The 26,270-nt window shown below is 44.7% G+C and overlaps 3 protein-coding genes across 4 annotated transcripts in view; 2 read left to right on the forward strand and 1 right to left on the reverse strand.

Moving 5' to 3' along the window:
• Positions 1-93: 93 nt before the first annotated feature.
• NUDT1 (nudix hydrolase 1) lies at positions 94-4,648 on the reverse strand. The gene is made up of 4 exons (XM_030958283.1): positions 4,577-4,648; positions 3,827-3,983; positions 808-953; positions 94-594 (listed from the first exon to the last, which is right to left on the reverse strand). Exons 2-4 carry the CDS (start codon positions 3,976-3,978, stop codon positions 422-424), a joined length of 471 nt encoding a protein of 156 aa, XP_030814143.1. The 5' UTR covers positions 3,979-3,983; positions 4,577-4,648; the 3' UTR covers positions 94-421.
• Positions 4,649-4,708: 60 nt separating this feature from the next.
• Positions 4,709-6,983, forward strand: MRM2 (mitochondrial rRNA methyltransferase 2). The gene is made up of 3 exons (XM_030958350.1): positions 4,709-4,752; positions 5,416-5,666; positions 6,370-6,983. The coding sequence occupies exons 1-3, from the start codon at positions 4,715-4,717 to the stop codon at positions 6,792-6,794; spliced, it is 714 nt and encodes a 237-aa protein (XP_030814210.1). The 5' UTR covers positions 4,709-4,714; the 3' UTR covers positions 6,795-6,983.
• A 2,498-nt stretch (positions 6,984-9,481) lies between these two features.
• MAD1L1 (mitotic arrest deficient 1 like 1) overlaps positions 9,482-26,270 on the forward strand; it is a 351,010-nt gene continuing 334,221 nt past the window's right edge. The window contains exons 1-9 of one of the 2 annotated variants that reach the window (XM_030957926.1): positions 9,482-9,530; positions 10,609-10,762; positions 11,982-12,122; positions 13,809-13,988; positions 15,051-15,175; positions 15,864-15,945; positions 17,073-17,203; positions 18,353-18,467; positions 19,019-19,080. In XM_030957926.1, the coding sequence (XP_030813786.1) occupies positions 10,613-10,762; positions 11,982-12,122; positions 13,809-13,988; positions 15,051-15,175; positions 15,864-15,945; positions 17,073-17,203; positions 18,353-18,467; positions 19,019-19,080 (986 nt within the window). In that variant the 5' untranslated portion in view covers positions 9,482-9,530; positions 10,609-10,612. Of the gene's footprint in view, positions 9,531-10,608; positions 10,763-11,981; positions 12,123-13,808; positions 13,989-15,050; positions 15,176-15,863; positions 15,946-17,072; positions 17,204-18,352; positions 18,468-19,018; positions 19,081-19,761; positions 20,199-26,270 lie in introns of those variants that run through there. The other variant, XM_030957927.1, reaches the window with a different exon arrangement.

The raw sequence follows: 26,270 nt of genomic DNA on the forward strand, positions 1-26,270 counted from the left end.
CCTTACACTGCCTTCAGCTGGAGGATCCTGAAGGAATCTCTGGTTTGAACTTTTCAAAAGGCTTTCACAGCACCATTACAACAGGACAACACATGCTTTTACTAAAAAAGTATTTTTAATAATAAAAAAAAAATAATAAACCCACCCATAAGAGAAAAGCTTAAGCCACTAAAAAGGATTAACACTTAAGTTTTTAATAGCTGTGATCACATAACCACCAAAGCTTACCACAACCAGGGACTTCACAGCATGGAAAATCTTGTTACTTTTATTTCTGCTCTAAGAAACCCCCTTACTTTGCAGTGACCTGGAAAGCAAGTCTTGTGTTCTGGCAAGCTGAGCAATGAGACTCTTATAAGTCACACTCAGGATGCTGTAGCCCATGTGGGCAGTAGCATGTGGGCTGAATGCTTCTGCTTTCTTAAACTTCCTCCACTTCTTTCAGGCTGTGCTCCAGGATGGTGTCTTGTCCTTGGAACTTAAAATAGCCACGAAACAACTTTCTCTGAAGCACCAGGGGAAACCAATAGCTGTCATCTGGCCACATGCAATGGAAGGGCACCTCATCCAGCTGAAACCACTGGGGCCGCATTTCTGGTGGCAAAAAACAAAAGAACTCTGTATGGGACGTGCTCATGGATTTTTGCTGCCTATACTGTGAATATTGGTCAACAAGCAGCTTCCCTCTACAGCCCAGCTGCCTTCCTTCTGGGAGGCATTTTAGTGTGAATAGTTCTGCATTTCCTAAGGGCAGTGCTGTCTCAGAAGAGAATGCACCTCTTTCCTTTCCCCACACCAGCCACCTACCCTCACTTTCTGTTGGCTCTCCATGAAAGTGATCTGCACGGAAAATGTGAACGTCCATGAGTTCAGAGTTGCCTACAAATTCAAATGTGATCTGACCCATCTTCTGCAAGGTGTCCACAGTCAGTCCACTCTCCTCCAGGAGCTCCCTGCACAAGAAAAAGACTTCTTACATGAAACTGAGCATTGGAAGGACAAAAATGCAGTCATTAGCTTTACTCAGACATTTAAAACCCTTCCAGTGAACCAAAGGTGAAAGCTCTTATAGTACAACAGAGCAGGGTTCTGACCTGCACCAAGCCACAAAGCTACAACACCACAGCAGAGCCAGTTTAGGTGGGATTGTGTGTTATTTCAGGCTCCTGAGCCTGGCAGGAAAACAGTCTATGTTGGAAGAGGAAGAGTCAGGAAAATGGATCATTTAGAAGAATTTAGTCCTTGCAACATGCAGCTCTTCTCGGAGGTAAGGGAGAAGTGGGGATGTGAAGTCATCTGACTGTAGCTGGCTGTGGCTTCAGAACTCCAAGATACACTTCATTTAGACAGGCAAAAAGCTTTGCCAACTTCCAGCTGAACCTTTTAGAATTGTGGAGAAGCAGGTCATGAACACCAGAAAGAACATCTGTACCTGCTACACAATCAGCTGCTTCTGAGGCAAACTGAAGCCTAGTTAAATTACACACTCCATCACACCATTTGCACACAGAAGGTTGAGAATTCCGGTTCCCATTCAAATGCAGTGTAAAAAACACAAAGCACTTGTGCAAACTTTGCCTTTTTGCTCCTTGGGAGCACATTGAGCATAATGAGAGGCCAGAAGGCAAGACTTTTAAGAGCACTTGGAGAGCTGTGCCAGCTCTTTTCCACACACCACCATACACAGCTACTTGAAGCACATTCAATTATTTCCTCTCTTTATGCTCTGTGCTCAGAGCTTTTTTTATTTTACCTCCCTCTAAAAGAAGCAGCATGGCTTGAAGTTAGTAATGGTTTTTATAATGTACAAAAATAAGGAATACTCTGAAACTGTGTATCTTTAGTTATAGTTAATAATTAATGTAGTTGCCTATTTGGCAGGAACAACAATTTTAAATTGTAATGGAAATTATTTTAAGGCTCCAGCTTTCTTTGGCATTGGTTTCATGGATCCCATCTTTCAAAATAATACTTCAAATTAACATCTTGGCTAATTTTAGTTTGTCTTCTGAGAAGCTATCTATGTCTAAAATAGAAGCAGTTTTCCAGCTATGACTGTAAGAGCCTCCTTTTACAGGCACTGATAATTGAACAACAAAGCACAACACTGCTACAGCTCTCCAGGCAATTTATCCATCAGCTGCTTGGCTCTGTCTGTAGCAAGTGGAAACATTACAGGTGGCAAACTAGAAATAACTCACTCACTAAATGTTCTCCTTACAAGATGTGCCACTAAGGACCTGCCCAGCTGCTCATGGGAATGTGCTGTACACAGCAGAAGATGGAAATCTTGCCGGTACTGGGAACTTTTGTTCATGTTTTGGCTTAATATTTAACTACCTTAATATTTAACTGAGACTTCACACCTGCTGCCTCTGCCAACCCAACTGAGACAGAGCAACGTGGAACCACAACCTCAGACCTCAACTGCAGAGTGGAAGAGGTACAAGGGAAGTTTGATTTGGAGTGTGTGGTGCTTCCTGCAGCAGAGCTGTGCCCCGAGGCAGCGTGGCACCAGTGGGGCTCCAGCCAGCAAGGTGGCCAGTGTGTCCAGCTGCTCCTGGCTCTGGGGACAGCTTCCTGCCCAGCTGACCTCAGCAGGAACTGTGTCATTCTGGAGTAAACTGCAGCTGAAGGCACGGGGACAGTCCCCAGCAGCAGATGCTGGCTGTGCTGTGGCACACTGCACTTGGATTTAGGAAGATTTTAGCACTTGACATCTTGTGTGAACAGAGGTTTTGGTGTCAAACTCGGGGCTAGCACAGGTAAACTCACCAAGGAAATCAAATGCTACATTAAACCATTAGATTCGCCCCACAGCCGGTGGCAGGTAAGTCTAGCAAATGTTAAATGACAAAACTTGTGTCCCTCCCTCCACTCAGAGATGATAAATCACACAAAAAGCCACGATGAAGTGTCAGGTACGTTAGGGCCATGTGCTGCTGGGAGCACATCTGCACAGAGACCCTGCTGTCCCTGGACCCAGCTCACCACAGAGGTGGTTGTGCTGGCACAGCTGAGGAGGCTGTTGAGGGCAGAAGCTGTTGGGAACTAGCTGAGCACACCATGACTGATCTTGCTGCAGGTGCAAGGGCAGCTTTGGGCACGTTATCAGGAACTGAGGAGATGGCAAAGCATGGCTTTGTATCAGCAACATTCATGTAAAGAACAAGGTACCTAATTTTTAGAGGAATTTAGCAATTTAGCTGTGATTTGCTACTTCATTTTAATGACCAGACAGATGAAAGAACTACAAGAAATCAGTACTAAAGGGTTCAGAAATTACACTCTGCCTTTTTACTGACAAAATTCAATTCCACAACTCAGCATTAGCACTTTAAAATGTCACACCATACGATCAAATAATAAGCAGTTTGGCTAATTATTTAAATTCAATTAGCTGTAATTCTGCTATATAGTCAAAATTAAACCCTGCACCTCTCTGAAGATTGCAGGAACCTCCATCCACCACTCAGATTCATGTTCAGTTTAGATTAGAGTCCAGGAGATGGGAGGGAGGACAGGAAGCTCCAGTTGCTCACAGACTGGATGAGTTTAAGACATGCAGGTGACAAAGGTGACAATTGTTTCTCCTGTGAAGAGAAACAATCCCGTTTCTCTGTACATGTGGATGATCCCTCATCACCTGTGGAGCAGGTGTTCAGAGCTGGGTCATGACTGCACTGGTGGGTAACACAGGATGGGTAACCCGAGGGTGTCACTGACCAGATGAGCTGTGGTACCTCCACTGCAGCCTGCCGCCGATGGTCCAACACCTCCACCTGTGCCCCCACACCTGTCCCCGTGGCACCGGCCCGGCCCTCACCTGCGGGCAGCCTCCTCGATGCTCTCCCCGGGCTGCACCTTTCCCCCGAAGCCGTTCCACAGCCCGGCGCCGAACCCGCGCTTCTTCATGCCCAGGAGGACGCGGGACGGCTGCACCACCAGGACGAGGGTGAAGAGTCTGGAGGTGTGCATGGCTCCTGGCCGAGGGACGAGGCGGACACGCTGTGCCGAGGGTTCCTGGCCTCCTCCCGAGGGGACCCGGGGGTGCACAGAGCCCCGAACACCCAGCAGCCCTCCCCAGTGCCCGGTCCCTAAAGCCCGGTCCCCCAGCACCTCTCCCTATACCTCCCTCCCTAACGCTCCCACGGACCCTCGCTCTCCTGCTCCCTCTGCACCCCCTTCCCAAAGTCTGATCCCCCATTCCCAAATCCTTGTTTCCCCAAACCCTCCCCCCGAATCCTGACCACCTTTAACACGCTCTCCCAGCATCCCTGACTCCCAGCACCCCTTCCCCAAATCTTCGATCCCCTCCGCAAATCCCTGTGCCCCCCAGATTCTCCGACCACCTCCAACACTCCTTCCCCGAACCCCTGAGCCCCCAGAAACGCCTCCCCAAATCTCCGATCCGCTCTCCCTAAATCTTTATTCCTCCTAAACTCCCTCCCCGAATCCCTTATCACCCTCAACATCCCCTCCCCGAATCCTTGACTCCCAGCGCCGCTTCCCCAAATCGTTGATCCCCCATGGCAATCCCTGACCCCCCTGCACTCCTATCCCGGGCCCCGCGCACCTCAGCCCCGCACTCGCGGCTTTCCCGCCCGCCTCGGCGTCACCCTCAGCCGCGGCCCGTCCCCGCTCTTCCCGCGCCGCCGCCGCCCCGCCCGCGGCCGCCGTGAGGGGAGGCGGGACAGGGCGGGCCGAGGCGGCCATGGCGGGCCCGTGCGGAGCTGTCATTGCTGGGGGCAGGTGCGTGGCGGGGCGATCCCGGCGCCCATGAAGGGGATGGTGCGGTGCCGCTGGAGCCGGCGCCTGGAGTTTCCCTCGGGAATGGGTTAATGGGCGTTTGGGTGCCGCCCGGGCAGGGGCCGTGGCTCTTGGTTGCTCTGCCAGGCTTGCAGGAGCTCGGGCATCTCTTCGTTCCTCTGAGGGGCTCACGGAGGCCACCGGCCCCGCCGAGGCAGCTCAGGAGTGCTGGGGTCACTCTGCTGTGTCCTGTCCTTAAAACACCTGAGCAGAAGCAGGAGTGGGATCGCTTTCCCCCTTAGCTCGGGATAGCACGTGAGGCCTCATCCAAAATCTGACCCTGCTGTTGAAATAGGACCTGATAAGTAAAGGTGCCAGAAATCTCAAATTTGGGGGTGTCTTTTTAGAGTCACAGAATTGTTTGGGTTGGAAGGGACCTCTGGAGACCATCTAGCCCAATGACCCTGCCAAGGCAGGGTCACCTGGAGCTGGTGACATAGGAACATGTCCAGCTGTATTGAGAATGTCTCCTGGCAGGGACACTCCACACTCTCCTGGCTGCCTGAAGTTGCTGGAATTAATTACTATAAAGACTTTTAAAATACAGAGTGGGTGGTTATGTACTAACTGGTTGACTTGCCTCTCTTCCTGGTTTTGGATGGGCAGATGCCTACACACCACGGTGAAGTTTCTGAGGAAAACTGGAACTGAGCAGAAGTGGTTGGAGCGGCACTTGAAGGATCCCTTTGTCAAGGCATCGAAGCAGCAGCAGTACCGGTGCCGAAGTGCCTTCAAGTTGCTGGAAATTGATGACAAGCTCTGTGTTCTTCGTCCAGGATTTTCTGTTCTTGACTGTGGAGCAGCACCTGGTGCTTGGAGCCAGGTTGCTGTAGAGAGGGTCAATGCCTTAGGTACTGGTAAGTGCAATTTTTTGGCAGCAAGATGGGGATGGCACTCCTCTTGAAGTGTGTGAGAGGTCTGTGAAATAACACAGAATCTAAATCAATTTAGACCAAGGAAAAAAAAAATGTATGATGTAACAGTATGGGGAAGGGACATGGGTACTGGCAAATGCCAGAGTCACGGATAAAAACATGAAGAGGTGAGCCTAGTAAATCTTCATGTAGAGAAATTGTGTTTATGAAATAAAACATACCATGTGGCGCTAGTGATCTGATTAGCTGTTGTAGGGAAGATCCCTTCATCCAGTTCTGAAATTGATGTGACCTTTAGCAACTAACTTGGCTTATTTGAAATATTGTTTCCCTTCTCAAAAAAATGGAAGCAACTGCTTTGCATGGTTTACATGGGTGAAGCCATTGTTATTTACAAAGTGAGATGTTACCATCTGCACTATTATCCAGGATTTCTGGACTGTCAGCCTTGTAAGAACAGCAGAAAACCAAGAAAAACCCTCCTTGTTTATCCAAAATAGCTGAGTTTTTATGTCTTGAACAGATGAGCTTATGGCAAACCCTCCATCTAGATGCACCAGCAAACTGCCAGGGGATGAGAAGGCAGCTGTGGCAGGGGGTGGGTTGTGTCTGCTGGCACAGAGCTCGTGCATATGCAGGTTTTTGCAGCCAGTCTGAGGGTTCCCTGTGTCATTCATCCTTACAGATGCTGCTCTCCCCACTGGCTTCGTGCTTGGCGTTGACCTGCTGCGGATTTCTCCCCTGGAAGGAGCAGTTTTCCTGACAGAGACTGACATGGCAGAGCCCAGCACGCTGAGGGCCATCCAGAGCCTGCTTCCCTTGGGGAAGGCAGATGTCATCCTGAGTGACATGGCCCCCAATGCCACGGGCATTAAAGAGCTGGATCATCAGAAGCTGATCAGGCTGTGTTTAGGCCTTCTGGATATAGCCCAAAGCATTTTAAAGCCAAAAGGAACGATGCTCTGTAAATTCTGGGATGGATCCGAGGCCCGCCTGCTGCAAAACAGACTGAAGGAGCAGTTCCAGGATGTGAGAACTATAAAACCTCAGGCCAGCAGGAAGGACTCTGCTGAATCTTATTACTTGGCCAGGCTGTACAGAGGGAAATGAAAGTCATGAGCTGCAAGATTCTGTGACATGGGTTGGAAATCTCAGTTTAGTGGGTGTTTAAAGGAAAATCCCACCATTAAGATTTTGGGGTAGTTTGCTGCTCTTCTTTAAGTCTGTCAGGTTTTCCAAATACTTGTGGACAAAATGGTTGGGAATGAAGAGGAATAATCTGAAAGGCAACCTCTGGAGCTGGAGTAATGGAAATGAAAATAAAATGTTGATTATATGAGTTTTTAATGCATGCTTGAAAACCATTGCACTGTTAATGCTGTCATGATTGAGACTGACCATAAAGGTGATTGTTAGAACGTGAGGGGACAGCAAAGGGGAGTTTGAGCAAATTCAGTGCCTTTTAGGAAATATTTCTGGGCACATCAGGATCTGCATCCTCATGCAGAGTGTGTAAGAGCCATGGGAGAAGCACGGCTGCCTTGGGAATGTTCAGCCCCATGGCTCTGCTGCCTCTCCTACAGACACAGGTTATATTTAGGAGTTGCTGCTTCCTGACACTCATAAATCCAGTCAGTGGCAGTGGGACAGGGTCATGGCCATGCCTATCATCTCCCCAGTGCATTTTAGGTGTGGCCAGTGGTGTTTCTCAGGCAAAATCACAAGATGTTCCTAACCTCCCAGTAGGGAGTGGGCCACGCCCACTCGCTGCCTGGGCACACCCCCTCCTCTGGAGGCCACGCCCCCTCCTCTGGAGGCCACGCCCCCTTCCTCTGAAGGCCATGCCTGCTCGCTGCCAGGCCATGCCCCTCCTTTTAAGGGCAACACCTACTTGCTGCCAGGCCACAACCCCTCCCTCGAAGGCCACGCCCCTCCCTTTAAAGGCCACACCCAGTTGCTGCCTGGCCACGCCCCCTCCCTTTAAAGTTCACGCCCACTCGCAGCAAGGCCCTGCCTCCTCCCCTGGAGGCCAAGGCCCCTCCCCACAGGCCACGCCCACTCGCTGCCATGCCACGCCCCCTCCTTTTGGAGGCCCCGCCCACTCTCTGCCAGGCCACCCCTGCTCCCTTTAAAGGCTACGTCCACTCGCTTTACGGCAGCTTTACGACACTGCCGCATTATGAAACATTTTACGACATTCGCTCTTTACGGCCGCATTTACGACAGTCGCGCTTTACGACAGTTTTAGGACAATCGCATTTCACGACAATTTTACGACAGTCGCATTTTATGGCCGTTTTTACGACAGTCGCGCTTTACGGCCGCTTTTACGACAGCCGCGCCTTACGGCAGCTTTACGACAGTCGTGCTTTACGGCGCCTTTTACGACAGTCGCACTTTACGCCAGTTTTGCGACAGTCGCGCTTTACGGCACCTTTTACGACAGTCGCGCTTTACTGCACACTTTACGACAGTCGCGCTTTACGGCAGTTTTACGACAGTCACGCTTTATGGCACCTTTTACGACAGTCGCGCTTTAGGTACTGGTGAGTGCAATGTTTTGGCCGGCAAGATGGGGATGGTGCTGCTCCTGAAGTGTGTGAGAGGACTGTCACATAACACAGAATTTAAATCAATTTGAAATTAAAGAGCAGAGGAAGATTTTTCTTCTTTTAATGCCCCTATCAAAAGTGATCAGCTCGAGACTGGGAAGCCCAAGTGGTCTGCAGTCTCTGATACACACGCTTTTATCCACTTAGGGGCAAAGCTGAGTAGCCGAGCCTCATGAGAGCACGGGGCTCACACCGAGATTTTTCTCAACTTCCCGCTGCTTCTTGGCTCCTGGTCCTGGGTCCAGACGGCTTCCGTAGTAAGGGCGAGGGGCTCAAAGGTTTTTCAGCATCTCTGCAGGCTCAGCACTCTTTCCTCATGTCCAGGCACCACTCTAATTTCCCAACTCTGTATTGGCTCGTTATTTTTAGGGGTACTTTTGGCACGTCCGACATTTCCCATGGTACGCTGCTCCCGAAATCTGCATATTCTAATGCCCCCCCTCCCACGGTTCGTCCCCTCTCCCACCGTCCGAGAAGGAGGGCCATCAACCCAGCCCCGAGGGTCGTCAGTGACACAAAAAAGAACGATTAACTCTAACCACTTGTAATTAACATGACAAGCAACACTGCCCAGCCACACTGGTCTGACAGGTTTCTGTAACATTTTCTACAGAAAAAATCGGCAGAATCTTGTTCATAACACACTGGCTTCGTGCTTGGCGTTGACCTGCTGCGGATTTCTCCCCTGGAAGGAGCAGTTTTCCTGTCAGAGACTGACATGGCAGAGCCCAGCACGCTGAGGGCCATCCAGAGCCTGCTTCCCTTGGGGAAGGCAGATGTCATCCTGAGTGACATGGCCCCCAACGCCACGGGCATTAAAGAGCTGGATCATCAGAAGCTGATCAGGCTGTGTTTAGGCCTTCTGGATATAGCCCAAAGCGTTTAATGCTGTCATGAATGAGACTGACCATAAAGGTGATTGTTAGAACGTGAGGGGACAATAAAGGGGAGTTTTAAGACTCCCAGGCCTTTCGCATCATCAGCAGCAGCTCATCTGGGGCAGCTCAGTGGATCGGTGCCGGAGCAGGAGGGCGCTGGGCGGTTTTTGGGGGTTCGGACAGGGCTCCGACTCAGCCCGGCCTGTCGGGACATTACGGTAGCGCGGGCAGGGTTGCGCTCATAATGCCGCACTTACGGCATTATCTCGCCGCCGTTCTCGCGAGAGGCGGGCGCGGAGTTCCCGCGAGATCCCGTGGCCGGGGCGAGGAGGGAGATCCAAGCGGGGCGCGCGGCGGTGAGCGCTGAGGCAGGGGCGGGGAAGGGGCAAGGACGGGGGGAAAGAGGGCAAGGGGAGGGAAAGAGGGCTCCGACCGCGCCCGTCCCACCCCGCTCTTCCCCCGGCGGAGTCGTGCGGGCGAACCCCTCGGTGCCCGGCACTGCCCCGTGCCTGCCGCGGCCGCTCTCGGTGTTCGCTGCGTGCCCCGGGGGAGCCTTGGCCACGGGGGTTCCTGAACCGGACCGGGTCCCACACCTCAGTGTCACCTTAATTATTAGTGGGTTTGAGAACCGGCTTGCCGGAGCTCTCTGCCGGCAGGTGCGTTTGGTATGCAGCGCTCAGTTTGGGTTTTGGCAGATCTGTTGCTTCTGCGCCGCTCTTACGCCGCCTGCTCGTGGTGCTGTGAATGCAAACAGTAACTGCGGAGTGACCCCGGGGTGCAGGAGGCAGCCCCAGGGCTCTGTGTGTGCCACAAGCCATGTGCATGTTGCGGCTGCCTGTCCTGGTCCTGGACCTTTCCCGGTGTTTCTGGGGATTTATGGAGTGTGCAGTCACCGGAGGGACTCACCTAAGGCTTCCTGAAATCTCCTGGGAAACCTTGCAGCCTTTTCTGAGCTCCACGCTTGGTTCATCTAGTTAGTCCCCTTCTGAATTGGAAGGAAGGGTTACATCTCATTATATGAATGGTGAGATGCAGTTTCACTTATACAAGTGATCAATGGACTTGGGAAGACTTCTTGTTGGAAATTAGAGTCCAAAGTGCTTCTGGGGAACCAGAAACAAGTTGTGTAGCAGGAAGGGGTTGCTGCTACTGTGGAGTTAGTTCTGCTCCCATCAGCTTCAAAAACTGGGGGGAAGAACAATGAGTTTAGTTTGGTCAGAGAAGAAGAGGCTGTCTTGCATCTTTTTCTCATTTCAGAGAAAATTACAACTTCAGCCTGGGTAGGATCATGTTTTCTGTGGATCCCAGCCGTGATTTTACCCAGTAAATTGGAAGACCTCGTGTTTAGTGTTTCCTCAGGGCACTGATGGATCCCTCTTTAGCAGAGCATCTTGCTCTTGAGTGTTTTGCTGATGATTTTCTGTCCATTTCCAGAGCCATGGAGGACTTGGAAAATAATACCACTGTCTTCTCCACCCTGAGATCCCTCAACAACTTCATTTCACAGCGTATGGAGGGAGTGTCTGGGCTGGCTACACCAGGATCAACTCAGAGCTCCTTACAGATACAGTACCAGCAGAGGATGCAGGTGAGGAGTCCTCATCTTGGTGATTCCTGCAGTATCACTTCAGTGTGGTTGTGTGCTCCTTTTGATTCCAGGAGCTGGGAATTTCATTCAGTTCTGAAATTGGCATTCTGAAATTGACACAAACAAATAAAGGAAGCTTGCTGTCACCATTCTGCAATCTTTTCCAGAATATATTTATTTTTTTTACAGTGTCAGACAGGTTTATTTCTGTTTTATAAAAGTTTAAGAAAGGTCCTTTGAATTTATTCCCTGCTAGTTATATCTGTGTACCAGCTCAGGAAATAAAATTGTGAGTTGTTTTCATATTGCTGAACAAAGGAGCTTTATATCTTAACATTTTTCTAGTAAGACACTTTGTTACCTTTTTTCAGGATTTAAAGGCTTCTTAGCCTGGACACATCCAGGAGACTTGCATTGAGCTGTGGCTTTGATATGCAAACCAGTTATGCTTTCTTATCCACCTGGGTTATTTACTTTTTTTTTTTGTCTTAGCTGCTTCAGGCTCATAAAGCATAAAGTAAATTGACATCTTAGATCCCAGGGACTGTTTATTAGGCTGGAATGAAATTTCTCTATTCTGTATCTTAATATAATTTCTATTTCAGCCTCTAAGTAGAAAATAAGTTTGCTTCTTCTGAATGTAAATCTGCTTTGCATTTGGAATGTTGACAAAAATTTAAGCTTTTTCTGTCTGTGCTACATCTCTGGTGGCAACAGTAGTGGCAGGAGGCTCTCTCTGGTTAGAGTCTCCACTGGCTGTGTGTTGGATGTACATCACCAGGATGTGAGCAGTTCTGTTAGTATTGTCTGTGCTCTCAGGTAATTTGAATGAAAAAATGAAGGGTAATGTTGCAGAGGTCATGGAAAAATGTGTTATTTTCCTCAGCAGTTACTTTTATTGGGAGTATAATCTCTGCTTCTCAGACTTGGGGAGTTCATAATTAGCTTTTTAGACAGAAAAGTAGATTTTGTCAGTCTACAAATTCTGAATTAAGAACCAGGAATTAGTTTCTTTGCAATTCATCTTGGTTTGATGTGGGTTTCTGAATGTGGTGTTGAACTCTGAATTTCCCCATTTACAACTGGTGTGAGAACTACCACAAATGTGGTGATAGTTTGTAAAATGGCAAATTAATATCAGCTGAGCAGTACAGGGCAGGATGATACTGTTGTGCTGTTAATGGTGTGCAATGTCCCTTTCCACACATGAACTGGCCAGCTGGAGGAGCAGGCTGGGCAGATCCACTCCAAATCCCAGCTGCTGCAGGTGGAACGGGAGAAGATGCAGATGGAGCTGAGCCACAAACGAGCTCGCATCGAGCTGGAGAAGGCAGCCAATACCAATGCCAGGAACTATGAGGTGAGTGGGATGTCTGCTCATGGCTTGGGAGCATTGGCCTAAGCCAGAACACATTTACATCAGTGGTTTGGTTCAGGCATGTGCGTTGGTTTGCAGTGGTCTGTCTCAGAATGTGTATAGTTACTCCCTTTTTGGAGTGAAACTAAACTGCAAGGTGCACTCCAGGAGCAAGCCTGGTACTAATGGACACTGTCTTCAGAGCAGGACTTCAATGACTCTGGAATGCATTTACTGCAGGTGTGGGTGTCAAGTTGCCAGCATCACCATATCTACAGAACTGCTCTGCAGGTCCCCTCTCAGTGCCCTGCACCAACTTGCTAATGTGCACAAGAGTGTGAACTTGAAGCCTCGTTAGGTTCACAGGCTGGTGATCTGATCACTGGATTCTGTTAGCTTAGTCCTGAAGTTGTCACGGGTAGCGGTAACAAAAGGGATTTGTTATACGTTTCTCTCAGAAGTATTTAATAATTTTTCTCCTAGAGGGTTTAAAGTTCTGCTGGCACAATTGCCAGCATTTGGTTTGTGTGACTGTAATTAATTGGAATGGCAGCAGTTCCAGCCATGCAGTGTCACGCAAGAGAGCCTGCACTGATAAAACAGTGAGCCTCACTCAGGGACTAATAGCTTTTATTGGGTTCTGCTTTTCTGCCCACATATGTTTGCTTAACGACGTTACTGGAATAAGCTGTGGATCAGTGGCTTTTGTAGCATAATAAAAGTCTTCTGTGTGGCTGATTATTGAAAAAGAAATCTGTAAAAAATAATAAGTATGTTTTGTTGTATTTTATGAGGGTGACAGGTTTAGTGTGTGGTTGTGAAATAGGGAGTCAGTGACTAAATTCCTCCTTCCTCTGAAGTAAGGTGATGTGGGATTAGGCCAGGAAGAGTTCAAACTGGAATGTAGCTGAGTCAGTCACAGAAACCCTTGAAATACTGGTACAAAAAGAGGGAGCAGCATTAATCCAGCACTGTGGTAATTACCCTGCTCAGATTCTGTGTTTTTCTGAGTCATGTGGATAAAGGTTTTAGGAACCTCACATTGCTTTGCATAATCCTTGCTTATTATGCAAATCCATGTCTCCAGTTGCTTTGATTAGCAAAGCAATTTATTATGCATTTTTTTCAATAAGTATTGATCAATTTGTGGTAGGGGTAAATTGAAATGGTATATGAAAGGTTGTCAGACTGCAAGAGTATTTATTGTGTTAGTTGATAATATTTTCTTTTAAATGGCCTCAATTCCAGAAGTTGCAGAGGGAAGTTTGTCTTATTAACCCAGCTGTTGAGGGCTGAGTTTCTGAAAGTCAATTTGCTATGTGTGGGTCAGCTTTAAATTGGAGATTGAATGTTTTCATCTTTAATCTGCTAGAGAGTGTCCTATGGAGTCTGTGAAGCCACATCTGTATTCTCACAGTCATGTCTTAGTGAAAGAGATTTGGAAAACGTGGTCTCTTAATTTTCCAGCTCCATTTCCCTGGGTAATTCCTTGGGTAATTCTATTGAGTTACTGCTGATAAATTTTTGTCCTTGCTAGCTTAAAGCTGTGGTCTGAGTAACTTTGCTTCATGATGAAGCAATTACCATTGGTGATCACAGTAATGAGGAATGAGGACAAAAGAAGGAAAAATGGCTTCACCTTTCTGCTGCTTTCTTCTTAAATCTCTCTGTGTTTTTTCCCTTGGCCAGCGAGAGGCCGACCGTAACCAGGAGCTGCTCACACGCATAAAGCAGTACCAGGAAAGGGAAACAGAGGCTGAAAATAAACTGAAAGAGCAAATGGAGATGAACAAATCCTACAAGAAGAGCATGGAGACAATGAGTAAGAAGCTGCAAGAGAAGGAGAGCAAATTAGCTGAAGCTAATGAAGTAAGGACAGAGTAATTTTTAATTCATCCATAGCTCCAGGTGACTTTGCAGTTCTTGTGACTTGAAAATGCCATTTTGATTAAAAAACAAAATAGGTGGAACATTGTGTTCATCACCTGGAAATGAATAAACCCTGTTGGTGTGTGTCTTGTCTGTGTTTAGAATCAAAACAAACCCAGATACAGGGAGCAGGTCAGAAGGAAAAGAGATTTCTTAGACAAGGTGACATGGAGAAGGAGAAAAAAAACGTAATGCAACATCCAGCATCTGGGTTCAGAAGTGTGAAGAAAGGGACAGTGATGGAGGAGATAATATAGGGAAGTGTTCAGGGAAGTCAAAAGAATGGTAAAGTGTATGAGAGTAACATTGTGTAGCAAGTGTGTCTTCCTGAAGTGTCTTAAATGCCTGTGCATTCTACTGCAGGAGGAATACTTGGGTAACAGTTTCAGTATATTTGGATGTCCAGACCATCTTCTCAACCCTCAACCTCCTCAAATATCATTATAGTTAAGTTCAGCTGTTTAATTTATAACTTTCCTGTACCAGCTGTTGAGCAGCAATCACTAAGTCCTTAAGCCCTGCTCCTGCCTTGGTGTCACTGGCAATGTAGCAATGTGATAAAGCAGGTAAACAGATTTCATGTTCCAGTTGTCAGTGATTAAAACGAGGGGGAGAGTGATGGTACATTAGAGAAACTAAACCCACCTAAAAGATGGGTGCTGCAGTTCTGTGTCTGTGGTCTTTTATTCCTATCAGTATCAAGATGAGAACTCTACCTGTCCCTCTTTCTAGAAGACACACTGCATATGTGATGTTTTGAGATATTTCTCTTTTTCTCTGTTACAGGGAGCTGAGTAATAGTATTGGAAACAAACCTGTGAGCTTTTATTTAGAGTTAATATCTTTGGAAAAAAACATCACCTAACTTTAAAGTTTGATATTTTTTCATGCCAATTTGAGGTCACCTCTTTAAGAGATATTGCAAATGACAATTTGGATGGATGTGGCTTGGAAAGTCATAGCCTTGTGTGTTTATGCTTTTTTTTTTCCCCATTAATTCAGACAATCACTGTATTAAAAGGAAAAATATCAGAGCTGCAATGGAATATAATGAACCAAGAGATGCAGATGACAAGCCAAGACTCTCAGAAGCAGGAACTGATGGAGCAGCTGGATGTTGAAAAAAAGTAAGCAAGGGATGAATGACTGCAGGGAGAAAAAGGCAAACAGAACTTCAGTCTTGTGCAGCTGTCATCACTCAGAAAACTTTCAACAGTGTTTGATTTCTGTTCTTCAAAGGGGTTCTTTGATCTGGGTGTGCAGGTTATAGCTGTTGTTTGAAACCAACTCTGAGGTGCAATTTTAATTGTACCTTGAGGAAAAAAACCCACCAACTTGAGCTTTAAACCTCAGTGATGTTTTGTGTTCCTGGTGAAGAGTTACCAGAAGGTACATGGGTGGGAAAGGCTGATCTGAACTTTATGGACTGAACAGAACAGAAAGATGAAACCTTAAATCGTAGTGGAGGGGTAATTGGAAGTTAGTTGAAATGTTTTTCCTTGCTTGCTAACTTCAGCTCTTCAATTTCTAAGTTGTGAAGTTTTGTTTACTCTGAGTATATATTTGTTGTTCTTAGAGTTAAGTGGCTTGTTTTTTTTTTGTATTTTTGTCAATATGCTTCTCTTTATTAAAATGAATGGATATTTTTGTCTCTAAATAGGAGGGAGGTGATATGAGTGTGAGATTGAAAGAGCAAATGTTATATAAGAGTAACATTTACCTTGTTAGTGCTGTTTGACTCTCTTGGTCAGAGACTTTTGTTTCTGGTACCTGAATTCTGGGTGCTCAAGTGCCTCTTGTGTCTTCATCTGACAGGAAATGGCAGGAGGCAAGTCAGCAAATCCAGACACTGCAGGCAAGCCAGTCCTTACTGTCAGAGTATGAACAGAAGATTAAGGTAAGAAACTTTGTGACCTATATAAAGCTTTAGATTTTAATTCCTTCAGTGGAAGAACAGAACACTGCTTTTTAAAAAATGGGCTGTTGCAGAAGTTAAAGGTTAGTTTGTCATATAAATACCTGAGTTGGTTGCTAGCAAGAGTTGAGCTTGGGTGGACCAGGCTATCCACAATTAGCTGTAAATGACATTTTGCCTTTGTTGTATCAATTGATTGAAAAAAACATGCTTTCTCTATAGAAAGGTGATTTATATCCTTAAGCAGTGCTCTGTAGGAATGCTTTTTTTGATCTTGTGCCACAGCACAAATTTGCTCTGCAAAAGACTGCTTCTAGAGTGATCTTTTTCAAATGGTGTGTGATGAGCTGCAGTTATTTTCTGCTTCCCAGAAAATCCTTCCTCTGCAGTTGTGTTTAGAAAGTGCAATTACTTGTAAAGCTTTCAAAACTACACTATCTTAAACATCAGTGTAGAGATGCTTTTTGTGCTTCCAAATGAGCACATAGGTTGGTGAGAGTCTATCCTTTTAATTTGTCCTGTCTTCCTAGCAGAGGCAGATGTGGAGTTACTTTGGTTTGAGCAGTGCTGACAGTGGCACTGCCTTGCTGTAAAACCAACCCGATTGCCAGCAAGAGGAGACTTTCTCCATTGAAATGAAAAGATAGAAAACAGGATATAAGTCTGAAACACAGCCCTAAATAATTTGGGTTTTTAGTGGAAAACTTGCCAACATTTACCATAATGTTTAAATGCACTTCTCTGTCTCTTTCTGTACCTAATTCTTGCAGACCATTGAAATGCTTCCCACTTTGTTGGTGGAGGGATAGAGGACAAGAAAATCACAGATTTAGTTCAGTTGGTAGAAGAGGATCATTTTAATGAGTAACTGAGGATTTTTTTGTTGTGAACTTGGACCGAGCAGGTATAGAGAGAGGAGACCAGCCCAGGTGTTAAAAGTGCTAAAAGAGTCATCCCTCTTTGAGCATGGATTGGACCACATGACCTCCTGAGTTCGCTTCCAACTTCATTCCAGTCCTTGATTAGAGCTTAAAAGGTACAATGCAGAAATAGCTCTTACAAATTCCAACTTACTCATTGCTGTCCTGTTCTCATCCCATGTCTTCGAGGATCTGGAGCAGAAGCTGTCCCAGCAGGAACATGATGCTGTAATTGTCAAGAACATGAAGGCAGAACTGGCTCGTTTCCCAAAAATGGAGCGTGAATTGCGCCAGCTCAGGGAGGAAAATACCTACTTCAGGTGAAGGAAGGGCTCAGGTGTTGAGGGTTGTGTTCTTCTGTACATACTACACCTGCACTTTCTGCACTTTACATCCCTGTTTAGGGTTTCCACATGGGAAAGCTCAGAAGTATTTCATATAAATACTGCTTATGAATTGAGCAGTGTCATGGTGCTTACTAGATGAGAGGATCTGACAGGATATGAGGAATCTTCTTGAACACAGGAGCCTCACAGAATGTGCCTTCATTGTTCTGGGTGGTGATTTTGGATTGTTAGAAGAAAATTCAATGTTTAAATGTAATTATGAACTCCATACAGACTGGGGAAAGAATTTCCTGTAGGGAAAAGAGGAGCTGAACATTCCTTTAAGAACTGGTTTTGCTTAGCTATTGTTACCACTGTTTTAAAGGCCTGTTGTTCCAGCATAATGTTTAGAAAGTGTCATGTTTAAATTTCTAAACTCTTGATATAGCCATTGGGTATGGTAGACTTTCTGGATTGTCAAAGCGGCAATCAATTTGAAAAATTAAATTAAATATAATATGAAATAAATTGCCTAAAGTTTTGGGTGTTTTTTGTTATTGTTGTTTGTCTTTTTTAAAAATTACATGAGTCATCTTGCCAGGTTTTTTTTTTTTTCAAATTAAGTAATTTTCCTAGGTTTTGGTCTTGTAATTATTTAATTATAATTTAAAATTGCTTGTCTTGGAATTTTTTCTCATGCTTGTTTTTCTACACTGGAACGTACCAAGAGATTAAAGGTCATTTGCTTTTGTACAGAATTATTTCACCCTTGAACATCTCTATGGAAAAGTAAAAGTAGGAAGTAAAACCAAGCAGTGCTCCAAAGCCCAGGTCTGTACTGCTTGCTGTGTTCCAGCCAGACTGAAAAGCAGAGTTTGGAGTCTTTTGTTACCCTTGTTTTGACAAATAGTAAAGCAGACACAAAACTTCAGCTTGTTTGGGCATAATTAGGATGGTATTTAGAGTAGAAAAAAATAATGTCAATAAAAGTGTATTTTTTGGTAGCAGTGGCTTTGCTGTGAAGGTTACAGAAGTGAGTCAGTTGAATGTCATGATTCCCGTAGGATTCCTGTATATCTGAAAGTTTGTGAAAGGGAATTGAGTTGCATGAATCTGTAGTAATTGTCTCTCTCTTCATCACAGGGAAATGAAAGAAAACAATGGTTTGCTTAAAGAGGAAGTGGAAGGTCTTCAGAGAAAGCTGGAACGCTATGAGAAAGTCCAAGCACAGCTAGTGACTGTGGAACTGGAAAATGAGGTGAGGAGCTGGGAACATCTGGTGGATGAGCAGAACAGGAGTTTCCTCTATTGCCTGTCCTGACTTTTACGCTCTGCCTGTATTGTGTTACTTAAGATAAGATACCTCCTTTAATTAATGGACTTGAACCAGGCATTCCCAAACTGGAAAGTCAGCATGAGGGGAGTTGTGGCAAGGAAGGTGGAAAAGGCAAAAGGGATATTTACTGTTCAGCTGGAGATTTCGTGTACAGAATAATCTCATCATAGTGTCTATTTTAGCCTTGATGTTTCTCTTTTACCTTTCTTTTGCTGGAAAGGCTTTTTCTGGCATCAAGCTCTATTCAGACATGGTGGTGTCAAACATGTGTGTGAAGAACCTTGGTACCCAGGGCTGCAGAATGACAAACCCAAAATGCTGGATAAGATCAGGAAATCCACAGGAGGAGAAGGAATGCCACTGACTTTACGTGGAGGATTATGAGAAAACTCTGGTTTTGAGTTTTGTTACAGCTCTGGTGAGCTGTTAGAACATGTGTCTATGCCTAACTCTACTTTTAATCTTCACTTTAGAAACTTCTGGGAAAATTACAAAGCTGGGAGAAACTGGATCAGAGCACTGGCTTAAATATCAGGTATGTGCTCACAGCTCTGAAGGGAAGTAAGACTTTTAAGCCCTTTCCTCTTAATCTTCTGACTGATCTCTTAAGTGTGTTGGCCATGCTTACTTTCTGTCCCTTCTTCATGTGGAAGCTCTTCTAGTACATTTTATTATATATGAGAAGAGAATAAAATAACAGAGTTTTTAAAGTAACTTTGGGAACTAAGAAATGTTTTTCACCAAGTCACCTTGAGTAATGTCTTTGAGGCTGGGGATCAGTTTTGAATTCTTGAAACTTGTTGTGTATAGCTGCATTTTTATTTAGTTAAGAGATTCCACTTGCTTAATAAGTGAATTTCTAAGAATTTTAGATGTCCAGAGAAGAGAATGTATGCTACTTGTGGCAAAGTGTTCTAAACATATTTCCCTTGGAATCTGAGTATCAAAATTAGCTGCTAGATCATGTTGTGACTTTCTTTCCCTAAAGCAGCTGAAGAAATGTTGTTATTTTAGTTATTTTGTCAAAGCCACTCCCCAGTTGTGTTTTCTAACACCATCTGGTCTGTGTGCTGGTACTCAACAGCTCCTCCTGACATCTGGAGCAGTGAACCAGATTTTTTAAGGTCCCTGTGTATCTGGTGTAAAAAGGAGCTGGAAATAGTGGAATTTGAGATTGTTTTCTGTGTATATGTGAGTCTTTTGTGTGCCATATTTCAACACTGTTTTATTTTCTCTAAATATTTACAGTGTTATTACATGAGAAAAGGAGATGCTTCTTTGTAAATAATTGATATGAGCATTGATCACTTTTCACACTGAGTCAAAGCTGAAAACATGAGCAGCAGAACCTCGTCTTGCCAGTTGTTTCTCCATTCCATTCATTCCACACACCCAGCCACAGAGCTGTGTCTGCACACTGCTGGGATTGTTTGGAAATGCACAGATGGTTTGGACACATCACTGCTTCATGTAAAAGATACTTGTGTTCCCACTTGGGAAAGCTCCCTTAATTTCCTCAGTGTTTTCTGTTTAATGAGGATAACAAACCTTTTCCTGAGGCCTGCTGGTAGGTAGCAAGCTTGAGGTTCTCTCCTGCATCTGCTGAGGATCCATACATTTAGATGAAGATGGAATTATGCTAAGTCTCCTATGGTAAGGTATGGACAGAAATTGTAGGAACCCTTTTCACAAAACCTTTTGGAGTAAAAGCTTTTTACTTACCTCAAGCTGTTAAAGGTTTAACGAGGTAATTTCACAGTAGGAGAGAAATGGAACCAAGTGATTCTGCCTGTTGAAGTCTAATAACTCCTTCATTTAAAATCAGAATATTCACTGTGAAGTGCTAGTTTTGTGATTGGGCCATATTGTTTAGTGCTATTAATGGCACCTTCTACAGAAAGGGGAATTGCTCTTGAGAAAGATCATCTTTTCATGCAATTGGAGCAAGTGGGACTAGATGATTTCCTCCTCCCTCCCTTATTGTTCTTTTTCTTTTCTTGCTCAGACTTCTTACCGCATGAATTACATTAATTTTTGTGAAGGTGATGAAGATGGTGAGAGATCATTGTCTTGGTTGGATCCTGGAAAATGCTGTTGGTGAAAGTTTGAGAAGAGTTAATTGCCCATCTCATAGTAGAAAAGAAACAGGAACAAGTTGGCTGATTGTCCCAAAGAGCCAGAGGAATGTTCTGTTTGCTAATAACTAGATAAGAAAGGGAAGAGGGAATAAATTAGGATTTCTCATCTTTTCTTATCAGGTTCTTCATTAGTACTGAGGATGTAAGGGAAGTGCATGCAGTGTGTGGCGTTTTAGCAGAGGATGATTTTTCATTTCCTCCAGCACTTCCACAGGGCTTGTTCAGTGTCTGCTCTCAGTGGTTTCTGTTCACTGATTGCCTGCTCCCAGCAGGCTTTTTGTCAGATTGGCTTATGATCAGCCCTTGCAGTGTAATTTTATGTAATAATACTTGGGAAGGAGGCGCAGCTTTCAGGAGTGTGGTGGTAATCCAACTGTTTTTAGTACTGGTCTCTTTTTGGTGACAATGGAAGAGTGTTTATAATGCTTCACCTTGTGGGGGGAAAACAAGTTCATTAACAGTTGACTCTGGCTAATCTTCTGTTTGCTCGTTCTGGATTCCACTTGTAAGCTCCTGGGCTTTCTCTCTCTTCATAAACAGTGGAAACCAAGACAGCTGTAGTCTATAGCAAAATATCCCTGTGCTGTACAGTAGCTAGATAATAAAATAGGACTCATCATATATGCTATATATGGTTCATGTGTACACATTATAAATCGATGTCCTCTTTCTTGTGTTCAGTTATATGTCCTTTGGATTTCTTGAGCTTCCTCCTGCCTACCTTGCAGTGTAGTTAGCTCTGGTTTTTATTGTGGATCTAGGTCTTTTTGGTGTGTTAGTGTTATGCTGCCAGGGATTTTCATACATTTGTCATGTGTTGCTCTGACTTGATACTTCTGCTGTAAAATTGGTTTCAGCTGTAAAGGGATAAAACCCACAAAATGTTAAATTCTTGCTCTGTGAGTTGAAAGTCTTACTTACTTTGGTGTCCTATAGAAGGATAGTTATACACAGCTCTTTTAGGACTGTTATTAGGAAAGGGTTGTGTTGAGAAAACAAGCTTCTTGTATTCTGTCTCTCCAGGATGTGCTGATGTAGTTAGTTTCTATTTCTTCAAAATCCAGTATTGGAGTAATTGAGTTGTTGACCATCTTCACTGACAAACCATGTTTATTGTGACACGCTCGGTTGTTTTTTCAGCATTGGACTATTAGCTTAGAGATATTTTCCAGGCAGTTCCTCTACTGACATGTAACAGTTAATCTATTTTAACAGAAGAATACTTGGGGCAGGTTTTGGGTGACAGCAGTGGCTTTGTTTGAGTGACAAAGCTCAGAACTCCCACGAGATGGCGCCCGCTCTCCTGCAGGGGAAGGACCGGGCTCGCTGCAGCCTGGGGTTCAGCCCGCTGTGAATCCATCAGCCTTGGGAAGGGGCAACTGCGCTCAGGAAAACTCGCAATTGCTGCCGGCAGAACTTTTAAACTCTCTTTCATGCTGCCCGCATGCACTCACCGTCTCCTTGCCCACTATCTGGGCTGTACCTTGGTATGAAAATGGTTTGTGCAGATTTCTCTGATGGAATATGAAACTGTTTCTCTAGCTGACTTTGTAAACTTCATGTTTACACCATGTATTCTTAATTTTGTCTTGTTTAGTAGGAGTTCTTCACAGCTTGGTTCTTTTCTCTCCATCCCCAAGCCTTAGATTTGCATTTTCAGAGCAGTGCTGTTATTGTTCTGCCTTTCCCGTCTGCAGCATGTAGAGGATGCCCAAATAAAAAATGAGGGTGCTTGTTCTGTGAGCTATTAATCTAAATAAGCCTCTTTTGCTGCTGTTTGTCTGTGTTTGGTTGATATTGTTTTTGTCCTCTAATGAATTTAGCAAGTGATTTGCTATCCATAAATAGATATACCCTGGAGTACTGAGTGATGGAAAAAGATGTGCATCAGGTATTTGTTAAAGCTGAGGCAGTAACTCAGATACTGAAGGTACTGATAGCCACTGATAGCAGCTGACAAGGTTTAATGCTAAATTTGTCTTTGTGTTATTCCATAAGTGGCAGAAGATTGCAAATTTTGAAAGGTTGGAGTTTGGCAGAAGAGCCATACAAGTGGGTGAAGACTGCCAGGTGGGCCACAAACAACAGCTTCAGAGGAGTTTTAGTCCAAGCTTTTTTTTGTTTTTGAGGTCATAAAAAGTAATGTGTGATATAGGGTTTGTTTTTGTTTGTTTCTTATTTTGCTTTGTGGTTTTTTAAAGGAAGTAATGAGTATAAAGTTTTTACAGATTCATCTGCTGGGCTTAAAGATCTTTGTATACACAGCAGAGTTATTTTATGTTGGTGATCAAGTATATTGATCATGGCCTATTTAAATCAGTCTTTCCTTTTTGGAGCACTGTTTTCTTTTTCCAATGGTACTGCGTAGGGAAAAACCAAAAGATTTTGTTCATACAAGTTTTCAGAATAATGTTGGCTTTTTCCACTGTGGGGATCTCAGCTGTCTTTTTCTGAAGGGCCATGGAATACAATGTGGAAATTAGAGGTGGAGCTGATGTATCAGAGAGAAGAGAAGTGTGCTTGGACTCTTGTGTGGAGCTCAGAGACTCTGCTCAGGGGTTTGGGTGTTCTGAGTCACATCCCACTGCAGTTCTGGTGTCAGGCAGGGCTTGGCCCCCTGTGCTGATGGTGTGAGGCTGACCCAGAGACACTTGGGGTTCCCTGGGTGTGGGTTTGGGGAGTGCCCACAGAGCCCTCTGGGGTGAGTGCAGGTGGCTGCAGCAGTGCCATCTCCTGGAGCTGCTGTGGCTGTTTGGGGAGCTCTCTGGCCAGGCCAGGCCTGCCAAGGGAAGTGCAATTTGCCAGGAATTTGGGCCAGTGCTGAGGAACCATTTTCCCTTGGTGGAGCTGCCAGCTGCAGACAGCAGACACTGATCTGCTGACCTGTCGCCTCGAGCCAAAGAAGTGAACCTGGGAATGCTGACCTGGTTTTCTTTCTCAAACATCTGTGAGCTGGCTGCCTGACAAATCTTGGGGACTAACTTCCTGCAGTGTCTGAGACCAATTAAGAGAGGAGATAGTGTGAATGTGTATGCATTTCCTCTCTAAGAAAGGGTTTAATTAAGTGGCAAGCATCTCTATTTAGTACAGTGGTTTGCACAGTTGTAATTCATAATTACCCAGGTGCTACACTCAGTACGGGAAGTCCTTCTATGCACATTCTGCTTTGGGAGCTGGGGGAAGGGAGGGGAGAGAGGGAAAGGGAATTGGATTTCTTGATTCTGCATTTACTGGTGGATTAGTGCTCTTTTTTTTCAGTGAATAGAAGAAAAAGGAGAATATTTGAGTTCTCTACTTTCCTTTTTGAATCTTGATTAACTATGCTTAGCTACTGTGCACTCTCTTCCATCCAAGGCATTGAATATCTTTGCAGTAGTGAATGAAGCTCATAATCTTTTCCTTTCTCACGAGGTAGTAATTTGTCTTTCTCTGAATGTCCATTATGAGTAAGTAGTTACTGGTTAAAAAAAAATCTGTTGACAGATATACAAAGTAGTGCATGTTGAAATAATTTGAATTACTCATGTTACTCTGGATACTTAATTAACTGCAGCCAATCAAGGCAAGACTGAGGGTTATTGTTGCTGGTTCCAGTAATGCCATAATTCTGGCACGATCATTCCATAGTGGAGCAAATATTTTTATGGGATAGCCTATTGTAACCCTGTGGTCTTTTGTCACCAAGCAAGAAATCAGTCTAATTAAAAGCATTTGGTGCTGGCTGCCCCCCTGTAACTGTACCACTGCCCTGAACTACAGTGCTAATTTCTCTGTTAGGGAGGGTGAGGAGTTTGGTTTGTCTGGGTTGGCCACTGGTGGCCCCCAGCTTTAGAGCTGTGTCCTTAATTGGAAGAGAAAATTGGGATTAGCATAGTATGAGGATATTGAAGCTTCATGTTCTATGTCTTAGTTTTTCATAAATAGTTGTAATTTATGATCTGTGAACAGACTGAAATTTGCATGACTGCTGTTTACAAGATTCCCAGTGTAAAACAAACTGTCTCCTCACAGTGGGAATTCCCAGGGTACCCAGTAGGGAGATAAATGCTGCGTAGGGGGAACAAGTAATTAAAAACCACCACAAACAAGCACCAAAAACCAAAACAACAACCAAAAAGCACTGTGCTTCTTAGAGAAACTTTTATAGTTATGATGTCTAGGCTTACCTCATGGATGGGTTATCTGCTGTTCTGTATAGGCACTGCATTTTGCTGTTACTTTTTTGCCTTCTACTCAAGGTGAAGATTTGGGAATTGCTGAAGAATTCACCCTCTGAAGAGGGCCAGTGTATGCAGGTTGCTAATATTCCCCCAAATCCCTCAGAACAGGCCTTTCTTTTTGCTTCTACACAGGGATTAATACTGAGTGAATTTCCCTTGCATTGTTCTGCCAAGATGAGTTAGTCCCAGTTTAGAGCAGCTCTGCCATTCCTGTCTCACCTGGGGCTTCTGACTCCAGTGTCTGTCTTAAAATATTCTGTTCCTACCTGGTACCTTCTGGTTCTGTGAAGTCTGCAACTGAAATAGGTGTCCTTGCAGAGCAAAAAAAAAGCAGTCTGGGATGGGAAACAGCAATCCCATTCCTGATCTGTTCCCTCATCAGGTCTCCTGTGTTGGTGCATAAATAGTTGTGCTGTTCCAAAGCAGGGCAGGGGATGTGGAAGGGATGATGAGGGTAATCATTGTGTTTATACAGAAATACAGAAATAAAGGCTACGTGCTCAGTATTTGTAGGGCTTGGCATGTGTGAAAGATGAAAGCACTGCCTCAGCAGTGTTTAACATCTTCTTGAGGGGGAGGTGCCTGAACAGTTCCAAAGGGCATCTTTGGCTTTAGAGTGAGGTACAAGTGTAAAGAGAAAACTACTTGTGCTTTTCTTACACTAATTGTGCATGTGCTCAAGCCACCAAGTTTTACATAGAGAAGTCATGGAGGAAGCTGTCACCTGTTGAATGTGGCATGCAGCATATGCTGGAGTATTGCTCTAAGCTCTTTTGTTCTTCATTATCCTGTTCTCTTGTTTTAAAATGTACATTATTCTTCACTTTCCACGCTGCTTTAGGTTTTAGCTTTCCATGACAGAACTCTTATTGTGCCTCATGGGGAGAAAATGCTGCTTTGTCATCTCAATTCTGAAGCTCCAGGCTCCAGAGCAGTCAGATGCAGTTTTGGGAGACTTTCAGTCCATGTTTGGGTGTTGGGAGGAATGCATTTCAATGTGATGCTTGGAGGTGGATGTCAAATCTGTGCTTTAACCAGAGTTTAGTTTTCTCCCATTCCTTTGGGGTTTATCCACTTAGTTTTAATAAAGCAACCATATTTCATAGCTATCTTTAAGTGTTGTAGGCCTGTGTTTTACAGTTTTTCACTGAAATGCTGGGCAAAACTTCCTGCCAGACTTTCCTATCTGATACTAATTTTCTCCAAAGAGTGCTGTACTTATCTCTGATGTTCAAAAATATTAGTGTTCTTTCTCCTTTGCCATTAATGCTTTTATTTCCATTTGAATATATCAGAGTAATAACTCTGAGAGGCTAAAGGAGAGATAGGAAGAGTATAAAATAAAACAGATGAGCACCTGACATTGA

The sequence above is a fragment of the Camarhynchus parvulus genome, chromosome 14 (genome assembly GCF_901933205.1).
Source record: "Camarhynchus parvulus chromosome 14, STF_HiC, whole genome shotgun sequence".
Taxonomy (NCBI): Eukaryota; Metazoa; Chordata; class Aves; order Passeriformes; family Thraupidae; genus Camarhynchus; species Camarhynchus parvulus.

Excerpts from the sequence above, each read along its gene's own strand:
- NUDT1 (XM_030958283.1), bottom strand. The coding sequence starts at position 3,978 with ATGCACACCTCCAGACTCTTCACCCTCGTCCTGGTGGTGCAGCCGTCC. Across the intron at positions 954-3,826 it reads ATCGAGGAGGCTGCCCGCAG|GGAGCTCCTGGAGGAGAGTG; the intron begins GTGAGGGCCGGG and ends TTTCTTGTGCAG. Across the intron at positions 595-807 it reads AGAGCCAACAGAAAGTGAGG|AAATGCGGCCCCAGTGGTTT; the intron begins GTAGGTGGCTGG and ends TTTTGCCACCAG.
- MRM2 (XM_030958350.1), top strand. The coding sequence starts at position 4,715 with ATGGCGGGCCCGTGCGGAGCTGTCATTGCTGGGGGCAG. Across the intron at positions 4,753-5,415 it reads GCTGTCATTGCTGGGGGCAG|ATGCCTACACACCACGGTGA; the intron begins GTGCGTGGCGGG and ends TTGGATGGGCAG. Across the intron at positions 5,667-6,369 it reads GGTCAATGCCTTAGGTACTG|ATGCTGCTCTCCCCACTGGC; the intron begins GTAAGTGCAATT and ends TCATCCTTACAG.